General features: G+C 35.6%; 1 protein-coding gene and 2 pseudogenes across 1 annotated transcript; 2 read left to right on the top strand and 1 right to left on the bottom strand.

Annotated features, from left to right (window-relative positions):
• Nucleotides 1-668: 668 nt before the first annotated feature.
• LOC146734545 (uncharacterized) lies at nucleotides 669-1840 on the top strand. The gene is made up of 3 exons (XM_085507511.1): nucleotides 669-729; nucleotides 1136-1490; nucleotides 1632-1840. Exons 2-3 carry the CDS (start codon nucleotides 1295-1297, stop codon nucleotides 1838-1840), a joined length of 405 nt encoding a protein of 134 aa, XP_085363637.1. The 5' UTR covers nucleotides 669-729; nucleotides 1136-1294.
• A 2569-nt stretch (nucleotides 1841-4409) lies between these two features.
• Nucleotides 4410-7039, bottom strand: LOC146734544 (uncharacterized; annotated as a pseudogene).
• A 2546-nt stretch (nucleotides 7040-9585) lies between these two features.
• LOC146734543 (carbohydrate sulfotransferase 9 pseudogene) lies at nucleotides 9586-10269 on the top strand (annotated as a pseudogene).
• The last annotated feature ends 3279 nt before the right edge of the window (nucleotides 10270-13548 follow it).

Genomic DNA, 13548 nt, shown 5'->3' with positions numbered 1-13548 from the left:
ATGCGTTCCTATCGGTAAAACGACCAAATTCATCATATTTATGTAGTTTGATATTTAAATTGTTCCCCAATATAGATTATTTTGTGTAGACGCAGCATTAAGGGGTTCATTTCAGTCGGCTATTTTACCGTTAGTTTTGCCCCGTAGATACTTGTATTCACCACGAAGCAAGATGTTGGTCGAGTACCGCTCGAAGAAAACGACTGTTCAAAGTTTTTTTTTAAATATTGATGCCTAAGATTGTTGATGACCATCGATATATATGTTAGAAATAACTGAATCATTTTGGTGTTGTCGTATTCCGATATTCTCGTCAGAAAATCACTGTGAATTTATACCATACAAAATTTGTTGATGTTATTTCAAGATGGCGTTTCGAACGACCATAGTCGATGTTATGGTGCGAGTATCTGAATTTAGCAACCCTCCCAAACACACTTTTCCGACTTCAACTACTATTTTATTAGAATTAATATTAAGGTTGAAGTTCAAAAAAGTGCCCTATGCTGTTTTTATTATTGTTGTGTTAATTCTCAATTTGTTTTTTTCAGATCAAACTTAGATCGTGTTTGTAATTGTCATAGCAGTGATTACAAATTTGGTATCAGTGGTGAAGCCATACAAAAGTTTGCCAGTATGCCATACAAATTAAATAAATGGAAACGCCCGAAAGGATAATATGCAAAGGTGCATGAGAAAAGGAAGCTATCTAAACAGTTAAAGGCAGAGGTAAATATATTTTTATTTCAATTTTGATAAGTTACTACATGTATTTATATTTCATATTTTTAATAATGTTGTACATGGCCGAATATAACCAGTGCTTGTTCATTAATAATTCAACCAGTTGAATAGCTATGCTCAATGAACTATAACCCTGAGATCTTGCCAAGTGAACACTAGTAACAATTTGAGTCATTTGTCTTTAAATCCAGTTAGTGCAGGACATGACACAGTTTGTTGAGGAACTGTGGACATGGGAATTGTATATTGTCATTCATCGTATTTTTCACCTGACATTTCATGTAAAAAATCTTGAGGCATTTTTTAATTTTAATTCAGCATTTACCTTCTGAATCCCTGCTAAGCGTGGGTTCAACACATAACTAATATTCAAAATATTGTTAATTTACAGGAACATACTAGTACCTGCATTTCCAACATATCAGATCTACAGAAACATGTTGGTCTTGTGACATTGCCATCTAATTGGTCTGTTCTAAAGTCGCCAACAGAAATCAGATTCAGCCAGATAGAGTTTATCGGGGATGAGTCAACAGTTTCCAGATGCGTTATGGTGGGGGAAGATTTAACATGGCAAGTGAAGCTTCATGGGCGATACATCCCCAAAAACCATTCCATCTTTGAAGGCATATCTTCTGCAGTTACTGATGTTGACATGGTCACAACTCTTATTAGTGAGGCTGCGAAATGCAAGATGTGCCCAGGAAACTTTGATCAATCATTAATTGATCTAGTTCGAGGTAAAGGTGGGTAAATTGTGAAGGCCACTTCCTTGTCAGGGGAGAAAGATGTTTCAGCTTATTTAGAAGATGATTACAATGCAAAAACAAACGAAGGTAACATCTACCATGCCACAATACGAACAGTTGAATGTCATCTCATTACAGATAAGAAAAGATGTTCTAAATGTTCAGCTTACAGAAACAATTTAAGAGCTATGGTAGCAAGAAGAAAAAGCCAAGAAGGAGAGAAAACCAGTTCAGACAGTAAAGTGAACCTTAGATTCCTTAGTCCCACAGAACTGAGGGAAATAGCATCGAATCTACAGAAAGAGAAGATGACTTTAAAGCGGTCCTTGAGCAGAACTGTGAAATAACTTGTTTCATCTGAAGGGATTGCAATTGATGGGACATTACAGAGCGACTTTATGATGTGCAGAAAGTGTACCCAGAGGACAGTTTCCAGCATTTGTTTTGGGAGGAACAATTAAGACATGCTAGGTGTTCAGACAGTCGACAAATGCGATGGCATCCCACAATAATACGTTGGTGCTTGTTTTTGAAATTTAAGTCGTCTTCTGCCTATGAAGCACTCAGGAGTTCCGGTTTCGTGAAACTGCCTAGTCAAAGAACTTTAACAGACTACTCAAATTACATTAAGCCCAAACCAGGAATTAGTCAACCAGTGTTGAAGGAACTTATTTCAGAAATTGAGTGTCTTGGGTCATCAGAGTCAAATAAATATGTAGTACTACTTCATGATGAAATGAAGGTTAAGCAAGATCTCGTCTATGATAAGAACACTGGGGAACTGATTGGCTTCACCAACTTGGGTGATATAAATGAGGAGCTGATGAAGCTAGAGAATGGCTGTCACATAGAGAAGAATAAAGGTCTAGGACTTGCCAGTCATGTCTTGGTGCTAATGGTAAGAGGATTAGCATCTAGTTTACAAATGAGCCTGGGCTACTTTCCCACTGATGGTTGCAAGTCTGACAATTTGTATCCAATAATATGGGATACCATCACCTGGTTGAAGTCACATGTCACCTAAAAGTAATGGTGTCCACCAGTGATGGAGCGTCATGGAACCGGAAGTTCTACCGTATGCATAGAGTAAAAGGTGCTCCGCGGGATATGGTGGTGTTCAAGACTAGAAATTTATGGAGTGATGATGAAAGATTCATTTATTTTGTGTCTGATGTACCCCACTTAATAAAGACTACCAGGAACTGCTGGGCCAATTCTGAGGCACATCGGAAATCCAGAAGTCTATGGGTATGTGCATATTTAATATAGTATATACCTTTCCATTTGATAAATTTGATTAAATCATAGACCACCTAATATTTAATTAAAAGTTGGACGGTCTACTTAATTCCTAATAAGATGTTTTTTATAATCCTTGTTTTCACAGAATGGTAATCCAATATTATGGAGGCATCTTTCAGAGTTGATAATGGATGATCGAACCAGGGACATTCACTTGTTACACAGGATTGGATATGAGCATATCAATTTAACATCTTTTTCAATTATGAGAGTTAACCTTGCAGCTCAGGTATGTTTTTTAAAGACACTTTTCCTATTTTTGCACAAAATCAAAAAGTCAACAACATTGAATAAAAGTTGACAGTTATGTAATATATGCTAGACTTGTTAAACTTTGTTGCCTTTTGTATGCATCTCGCAGGTTCTAAGTGAAACAGTGTCCCATGCTATTCAAAGATTTGGTTCACCAGAAGCAGGGGAAACTGCTAAGTTTGTAATGTATATGGACAACTTTTTTGACTGCTTAAATGTGTGATGCAAGGAGGAACATCTAAGGAAACGTAAATCTAACCTGGCACCCTATACAAATCCGGATGATCCAAGATAATCAGTAAGTTATTGAATAATTGTGAAGACATCATAGTTTTAACCTTTTTCTGTACCAAATTTTTTTCGCTAAAATTCTTGTGCCATATTTGTTCAATAATTACTTGTTTATTTTTTATCAAATGGGTCAAAATTGAGGGGGGAGAGTTGGTAGATGGTGGCTATAGTTCCTAGTAATGCATGTTGATTTATTATTACAAACTAATTTCCTGTATTCAATATTTTTTTTTAGTGGCTTGAACTTGATTTTCTAAATTATTTCACTGAGTGGCAAGATAGAGTTGCAAGAAGGCCAGGACAGTTCACAGCATCACAACGAGCTGCTATGCTTCTCAGTCGACAAACGCTAGAGGGGTTGCAGATGTCAGGTAAGTTTGCACTACTAAACTACAAAGGTGGTTATACTATTGATAGAATGGTGTTATAGTAATCTATATAGAGATGCAATTTTTCAACTAATTTGTGGGTAGGTTGGGTTATGGCAAAACAATTTAGTTTCTGCATAATCCCAAATCAGAATTAAATTAAAATACACTGATCATGAATGTTGTTGATACTCAAGGAACTAAATTACTGTCAACAAACAATGCCATTTTCACCTTTGTCTTTCGCAGTTAAATCTTTCGTTGAGGTTACGAAATATCTTTTGAACCATGGTGTAGAGTATGTCCTGAGTGAGAAACTGTGCCAGGATCCATTAGAGGCCCACTTCAGCAAGCATAGACATCGTGGAGGGGCAAATAATGACCCCAGAGTACAAGCCTTTGGATACCAAGAGAATGCCATAAGGTTACAGAAATCTCATCATCTCCAGTGTATCACCGGCAATACTGGTCAGTGTAAGCGTGCAGTGGAAGAAGTAATTGACACTACACCCCTGCAAAAAAGATGTCGAACTGGCTTGTAGCTTTTTCCTCCCACTTTATTTAGCATAGCTCAGCGTTAACTACTATTCAAATGTGGAGAGAATGTGTTAGAGCCATGACTGTGTATTCAATAGGAACCCATCCTGATTTTACAATTTGTTTTTTCTAATTAGGGAATAAATAACATACAAACACACATTAATTGATGTTAGTGTTTTTTAATAACTTGTATGTACATGGAAATATAAAGAGGCAATGTAAATTTTTAAAGTAAGTGTTATTGTTAATAAAGTTTTAAAGCTTTAAAAAAATGTTATGCATTGTATGTCTATTTTAAATAGTGTTCATTTCAAAGACTTTCTGAGTCCCTTGGATCCTTTGACATGTTGGTTGTGTGATGTCTTGAAAAGTTCAACTACACTCTTACTAAATGAAAAGCATCTGACCTGGATGTACAGTTTTACAAGCATCATAGCTAGGGATGATGATACATCATCATCATCTCCGTTTTTGGTCACACATGACCATAAAACCTGTACTCGTCTACACGATTTGACCTCTTTTGAAATTGGGTCATGAATATTTCTCCCATTACTATCAGTAACCTTGGCAACACTGAGATGCCGCTTACACACAGATTCCACCTCTTCGAAAAAAAGAAATGCGGAGTCTGTCAGATGAAAGAGCCCACCTCTGTTTTTTTTATGGAGCCATCCCTTTGTCTGCGACATGCATCCACCTTTCTGATGCTCCTTTTCTTTCATGGCATCCAATAAATTTAACAGTTCATGGTTTTTTGCTTCATTTCGCTGCAGTTTTCTCTTGAGCTTGTGAGGGATATAGCCTGCAAAATATCTCAGGGCTTCTTTCTCCTTGTCACTTAATGTGAACTCTGTGCTTGCAGTGGCTTCGCCCTCAGTCATGGCACACTCAATTCTTACCATTTTTATCAGTCTGAAAAGTACCATTTTTGTGAGCAAAAAAATGGTTCGCTTGTCAGTGTTAGAACTGAGGATTCTGTCAAGGTTGGCAGACATTGCTTTAGTGAGCCGGTCATCTATCCACATGTTGTGAAAAGAATGCCATACCTCTTCATTATGGGATGAATACGTTTTCATTGTGTCATCTGATGTCAGTACATTCCATATTTCTTTGGATAGTGTTGTGACAAAATCCATATCCAGTGTCTCCCCTTTCCCCATTTCTTTGGCAATCATACCAGCAGCTGTTGAAACTTTTTTCATTGGATACTGGCTTCAAAATTTAAATTTTCGTCACACGCTACACACTCTAACACCTTCAGGACATAGTTTTGCATATTTTCACGTACATCATTGAACGTCTGCTTCCTTTTAGCCTCATAAAACCCTAAAAAATAAAACATTTTTTGTTACGACCTATTGTTGACATTTGTAAGAAAACCACAAACATTTATGTTTTTCATCCAAATCAATTGATGATTTTCTTTTATAGTGTCTAATTGAATGTCATATTTACAATTTCTTGCAACAAGCAACAAATTGTGAAATATACATGACATAGATCATGTTACATGTTTGGTACCATGACTACCTACCCATAGAGCAAGGTAAAATATGACCAACTCTTGTATAAAATTGCTCTGCAACTTTCCTGGAAATGTGGGTTTTTCTTACCTTTTTTCTTAGGTGGCAAATCTTGTCTCTGACTTGATGCAGCTTTGTCTGTAGACTGTGGCTTGTCTGAGTGAAAAGACAAAGTAAATAAACAACTTTCATAAGGCAGCGTTATCAAATTCTATTTTGCTATGTATGATTTCAATGGCATAATTAGCAAATTAATTTTCATGTCTATGACTGATCCACACTAGTTTTAAATTGCACAACTTGAATAGAATCATAAATAGCAAACATTTCTTGTTCTGGTTAACAAAGCAATACAATTAAATTAAAATATGGGTGAATGTGAACACAGTCCCTCAACTGTGATGGGACTGTGATGTGAACTATAAACTTGGGAGATAATAAATCAACAAACTTACCAGAATTTTGTTGTGGTGTTATATCAGTTTTGTGTAATTTTCCAACTTGGCACTTGTATTTAGAAGCTGCAATAAAAGGACACACTATATTTAATAATCAATTCATCATTCACCAATAATACATGAAATAATTAAGACAATATTAACTCACAAACCCTCCCTGAGAAAGGAAATGCCTCAGACTCAGGTAATTAACACTAGACCACAGCCCCTCAAGTTGAGGGACTGTGACTAGACTGAACCACAGACAACTGCTCTTATGGGCATTATGTCATTCACACCAATTTTGAACACAATGAAGTAAGAGTCTCTGAACTAAAAAGTTAACACTGTCGTCCGAACATGTGACACTACTTTGGAGATTACGATTCCAAAATAAAACAAGCAAAACCAGGAACATGAATGCCGATTTCTGTACATCTTTGATTCCGGCAGTATGAACAATGACACACCCCCTCACAATTATACAGATACGTAATCGTAAAAGTAAGACAGTGTTTTAGACATGAATGATGGTACATACCTTTTAGGTCTTGATTGTGGATGGTCTTCACATGCCCTCGAAAACCACTCGCACTTTTATATTGCTTAGTGCATGTGGGACATTCATAAACTATATTAGAAAGGTTTTTAGCGGCCCTGACAGAAGTCACTGCGATCGTCGTGGATGGCTGCGAGTGCGACGATGCCTCCGACTCAGATTTGTCAACGTCTCCTTTCATGTACTCGGCAGCAACATAATCTGGTTCTTCTTACAATATATCATTCCAATCGATGTCACTGTCGTCGAAATTTACAAAATCCTCCCACATCTCGTTAAAATAACTATCGTCTCTCACATTGAAATCAAAATCAAAACAAAGTGCATACGCATGCGTAGCAGTGAATCAAAAAGGCTTCTGGCTAAAAATGATGTCATACCCTATGCTAATTTTATGTTAATAGCTAAGTTGGCTCGCGCTCACACTCGGTCGTCGGATTAACGAATAAACAATTTCACGAAGGCGAAACACGCATTGAGACAAAAGAAGTATTAACGTTTCCCAACCGGGTGTTGAGGGACTGTGGGTGATGCAAGATTCGATTCATCCATATAATGTATTCAATTGTCACATGAATGATGCAAGTACTATTTCAATTGCCATTCAACTAGTCAACAGAGACAGTTATCACCATCTCTGTTCGTTACAACCTGATCTGTACCACCGACGCCTTTCTCAGTATAAGTTCGTCTTGCTTCACACATTATCATTCATATACACCACTCCTCATCTAATATGGCGATTGGGTAGTCATTATTGCTTAGATATATCCTTGATTGCATATGCAAATTTTGTGTTTGGACAAATCAAATCGATGGTTTGACACAAATAGTATACTGGTATAATATAATACATAACTACGTGCAACTAAGATTATATTGTTAGGACCGTTTGAAAATAAGAAACGTGACCAAATTGAGACAGAGAATTACGTGAATTATAGTTGACGTTGACACTTCACTTAGTTAAACACATTTGCAGCAAATAACTACAATATAAAAGAAGAGTTTCAATTTAAAAAAACTCTCCTTTCATTCGCTACAGTACATTTAAAACTATTCGTCTGTATAAGGAATCATACCACAGATTGTGATTATGAATTTATCTAGGACGATTTTCTTTTTCCGGACATTGAATGTCACTGTTGTCTCTCCTGACTTTTCTTTTATGTAAGTGCAAATTGCAAGTGCTAGTGCTGACACATAGTGCATTTTGCCACAGAAGTCATTTCCTGTTTGGGACTACATGATAGGGCTGTGTGGTCATCTCCCTATCAAATGGCAATTTTATTGCGCTATCCTGGCGTCAACCAGGCCCGGTCGAACACAAGCACCTGCAGACCTTGACCAAAGTTCCACCAAAGTCGCATTCGTTAGTGAATGAATCTCGGCCAGTAGAATTGGCCTTTCCACTGAGTCTGTGGCACACTCACCCAGTGTAGGGGTAGACCCTTTGATGTTCAGCCTAAGGTAGGATTTGAACTACCGATCATAAGTCTGGTGCGACAACCACTATGCTACCAGTGACCGGTCTCATGTTAACATGAACGAGCCAATATTCACTGACACAAAAACAGTAAGTACATTGAGATAGAAGGCGTAAATCAAATCAAATTGTGGCTAGCTGTTAGTGCTTCCTTTGATTTTGAATACTTAAACAATACATTCAAATTTACATTTAATCTGAATCAAAGATTGAGACTAAATAGTTAATTATTTTTACCAAATGTTGTGCACTAATAAAGCCATGTCAATAAGATAAATCTAGTGAGTGGGGTCATATGTGGTCAGTAATGATGGGAATCCACGTCTGTATTCTGCATTAATCTGATTTTCAATATAATTTGCAGGCGATTTGAGAGACGCAAGGCTTCTAGATTATCACTCACGATCAAATGCAAGCAATTTGACCTTGGACAAAATGCCAATATATAACACAACGTCACTTGCAGGCAAGGTAAGGTAAATTTACAAGTTATTCCTATGAAGAGGACATAATAAACTACATTAAATCATTTTAATTTTGGCCATTATTTCTTATTAGAAAACGTGCGCTATAAGTGTTTTACCACTTTCTTTTGAATATGATTAGACCAGAGGTATTTTTTAGAAAATAATCGAGCGCCCTCTAGTGTTTAAAATCGTATTTTTTTATCAACGTAGCTTGAGGATTATGTTGTCGGAATCGTTTTTATAGCATTAATACACATACTAAACAGTATTGGTGTGTATGCAGATGCGAGTATATAATTGAAGAATGCACTATGTGTGTTTGATTTAGCTAGCTTGTGTGGCTAATGTTTGCATGTACCAACTATGCAAATTTTTATTATTATTGAAACTGAATCTGTTTTTTATGTTTAGTCCACAAACTCACTTTTTTGAGTGCAAGATGGCGTCTGTATTGTTGACTCACGGTATACTCGCCTGCCGGGTGATAAAAATTTAACTTTAAATCGTCCGTTGATGATAAAATTATAAGCAGTATACTAGCTGACTGGAACTTGATCATTCTAATTCTCTATACACTAGTTGGAAAAAGCATCGTCCACAATTAATAATTTCTACTTTTCCATAACTTCAAATTTCATTCACCCTCTGTTACATAATACATGCAATGATAATCATATTTCCTTATATATTTTCCATTATATGAGAACCACTATTTTTCAGAACTTATCTAGAACCCGGATGGTCGAAACAGACATGCGTAGACGCCTGTCATTTCTGCGATGTACATGTCACCAGCTGCAAAATACGAGTATACAGGTTTCTACTAAATATGTAAACTGTTCAAACGCTAGTGAACAAAACATGATGGCTGCTGAAAGTGGGAAAATACAGACAGACAATTATAGACAATTGCAGTTGTCCCATGAAATGTACGTCGATGACAAGTATAAACTGATTTACTGTCCTGTTCCCAAAGTTGCAACATCAAATTGGCGAAGAGTGCTGATGGTAATGGGAGGGCGCTACAACAGCACTGCTGAAATAAAGGACAGTACATGGGGTATTTACACAAAGAAATTCAAACAACTTGGAAGCTTTGATCTAGAAGGTAGAGTACGGCGCCTTCAAACATATACAAAAATAATATTTGTAAGGCATCCATTTGAACGGTTGCTGTCCGCATATCGCGATAAAATTGATGGAAAAAATTCGAAGATACAAACGTTTCAAAGTTTTGTGAGGTTTGTCTTAAGCCACCAGAAAAACATTGACGTTCACTGGCAAACGTATGAAGAGCTTTGCAAGCCTTGTGATGTACATTACGATATTATCGGGAAGTACGAGACCTTTACACGTGACGCCAACCACGTGCTGCGCAAGATCAAGGCTGATGATATAGTGACCTTCCCGGACTTGGAACCGCATGGAACAAATACGTCATTGTCTTTATTGGTCAAGAAATATATTTCGAATGTTACAGAAACTGAAATGAAAAGTTTATACACAATTTATGAGAACGATTTCAAAATGTTTGGTTATCAATGGTAGTACACGCTCTTGAGATCTTCCTAATTGAGTTATAGCTCTTCATGTAAAGCCGCGAGAATTTCCATTTCATTGTCTTGTCTTGTTTGTTCTGTCATTACTCTTTCGTTGATCATAAAGCGCGATTCCCTAAATCACAATAACACTCTCGCAAAAACAATTGTGGTTCTACTTCACGTTGTCACGATACAGTCCCCAACGTGGTTTCTTCGACTTCCAACTAAAACGAACGAATAACTCCTGTGGGCTCTGGGTGGCGCTCACACAACATTTGTCAAAAACCGTGAAATCTACATATTGTGCTTACAAACCATTTAATCGACCAATTAGTGATATCATATTACTTTTGCTAGTGCCCGTAAAACAGTTGAAATATATTATTAGACTTATTAAAGTAGTGAAATTAAATTTCCTTTTGTACTGCTTGCCATGAGTTTATTAGTCAAAACAATTATTTACAATTACTCTACCACTCAGAAATTGCAAAGCTCTTAACGTCTTCCATTCATATATAAATGTCAATAAAGCGAACTATGTTCTATAGAGGTTGGTACCAGAGTGATATGTTTTTCTTCCCGATGTACTGGATGATAGGGACTATTTCCTCACCTTTAAAACATTCTCGGACAAGTATAACATATCATCAAATCAATTTTTAAAATATTTCAGTCTTATTGATGCTATTCCTAGAAATTGGTTAGTTTCCTTGAATAGCAGAGATAATGAAAATGAATCTACCCTTATCCATATTAAAAGAGCTTACTCAGAAATCGTAGAGAAAATGTATAGGTTAAACCTAATAACTCAAACCTGTGTTGAAAAGTGGAAAGATTTTTGGCACAAATCTAAATTTTGAGTATTATTTCAAACTACATTTCATTACTACTTATGATGTATCACTCAGAAATTGTAAATACAGACTGATTAATAAAATTTCCACTACAAAAAGGTTTTTTAAATATACGTAATATAGTCGATACTGATAAGTACTTTTTGTCACAATTTTCCTGAAACACTGCTTTATTTGTTTTAAAATTGTATTCATGTCTCTCCAGTGCATCGCGATCTTGAATTTGCCCTTGACAATTATTGTAATATTTCAGTAAATTTTTCATCAAAAGATGTCTTCTTGGGATTAAATGTACATGATTCTAATTCAAATTCAGACTGCATCATTTGTTCAAACAATAGAAAGACATATTCCATAATATGATTTGATGATATACATATACTTCCATTTTGCATATCAAGATACGGAAACACTACTATCAGTTGACTATAACCTGACAAGCTATAACTTAATTTAGTATACGTAGCAGCTTAGTAACCACATCACAAAAAAACATGCATCCAGAAAACTTTATTGACATCCTCGTAATCGGAATTATATTACAATATTCTTCCTTGAAGACATTTTATATGTTTCGTATGCACAGTAACTTAACTTAGTATACCAGATTCATTAGGAAAATCTCAGTCAAAAGAGACTAAAAAGGTTAACAATTCTCACATTTCAGGAAGAAAATGTTACCCAGGAAGTAACACAGAAACTACTGTATAAACGCTATTCTGTGGGTAAAAGATAAAATACAAATCATAATCTTCAATTTCAAACAACATTTATAAAAATAAATGTTATGAAGAAACGTTTTAGCTACTTTTTAAATATCTTAACGATGGCGACAGAAACACACATTTTCATAATCGGAAAGAAAAAGCCACTACAGTAGCTCCGCATAAGTATTTACATATGAAAAATTAAAATTAAACTCACTTTTCTGGTCAATTTGCCTTGAAAAATACCAAAACACAGCAACCTGATATTCAGTACATAGGAACAGAATAGAGCCAGGTACCATGCTACATTCGACCTTGTATTGCTTCATGGTAAATGGCGGCCTAATTGTGAACTGGCTTAATCTAAAATTCTGCATCCGATGGCCACACACACCCAACCCAATAATGCAATCAAATATTTTTTCACTGTGTTTGACAATATTCAATATGTATGCTCTCTTCAACTAAATAATACATGCCACTACATTGACGGCATTTCTTTATTAAATGTTGGTAGTTCCCTCGAACTAAATAATACATACTACTACATTGACGGCATTCCTTTATTAAATGTTGGTAGTTCCCTCGAACTAAATAATACATACTACTACATTGACGACATTCATATTTTCAATGATAGTAGTTTCCTCGAACCAAATAATACATGCTACTAATTTGACGACATTCATATATTCAATGTTGGCAGTCCCCTCAAACTAAATAATACATGCTACTACTTTGACGACACCGCTATATTCAATATTAGCAGTTCCCTCGAACTAAATAATACATGATATTACTTTGACGACATGTCTGTATTGAATGTTAGCAGTTCCATCGAACTAAATAATACATGCTACTACTTTGACGGCATTCCTATAATAAATGTTAGCAGTTACATCGAGCTAAATAATACATGCTACTACATTGACAACATTCCTATATTCAATGTTAGTAGTTCCCTCAACCTAAATAATACATGCTAATACTTTGACGACATTCCTATATTCAATGTTAGTAGTTCCAAGTCCTACTGGAATAAATAGTACATGCTAATAATTCGATACCAATCCTGAAATCGTAGCAGCCATCGACAACTACACTTTTATGTGACATTGATTCGTATATATATTATTACCAGTTCTCATGCACTACATGCATGTATTAGCTGCTCTCGGCAACTAAATGTTTTTTGCTGCTATTTTTTTAAAATTTCTCTCCAGTAATACAAGTCCTGATGAAATAAATAGCACATGCTAATATTATGGTACAAATGCTAAATTAGTAGCAGCTCTCGAAAAAAAAAATATGCTGTTTTTTTATTTGTGCCATTGATTCCAATATTCAGTATTACCAGTCCTTTTGAACTACATAATATATTACACTAGTTTAGTACCATTAATGAATTATTAGCAGTACTAGCTAGATAAATGAATTGTATGTACTGCTATTTTTGTGCCATACTTATATTCATTATTATATAAGTTTCTTTGAACTAAATAGCACATGCTAATATTTCGGTACAAATTGTGAATTATCAGCAGCTCTCGATAACTAAATTGTATGTGCTACTATCTTTGATACCATTTATACATTCATTATTACCAGTCCTCTTTAACTAAATAGCACAAGCGAATACTTTGGTACAAATTGTGAATTATTAGCAGCTCTCGACAACTTAATTGTATGTGCTACTATTTTTGATACCATTTATACATTCATTAT

This window comes from Saccoglossus kowalevskii, chromosome 14 (genome assembly GCF_978046115.1).
Source record: "Saccoglossus kowalevskii chromosome 14, keSacKowa6.1, whole genome shotgun sequence".
Taxonomy (NCBI): Eukaryota; Metazoa; Hemichordata; class Enteropneusta; family Harrimaniidae; genus Saccoglossus; species Saccoglossus kowalevskii.
Note: the sequence above shows the minus strand (reverse complement) of the source record. Positions and strands in the feature narration are given on the sequence as shown.

Coding starts and splice junctions, on each gene's coding strand:
- LOC146734545 (XM_085507511.1), top strand. CDS start 1,295: ATGGTGGGGGAAGATTTAACATGGCAAGTGAAGCTTCATGGGCGATAC. Junction 1,491..1,631: donor TGATCTAGTTCGAGGTAAAG/GTGGGTAAATTG, acceptor ATCTCATTACAG/ATAAGAAAAGATGTTCTAAA.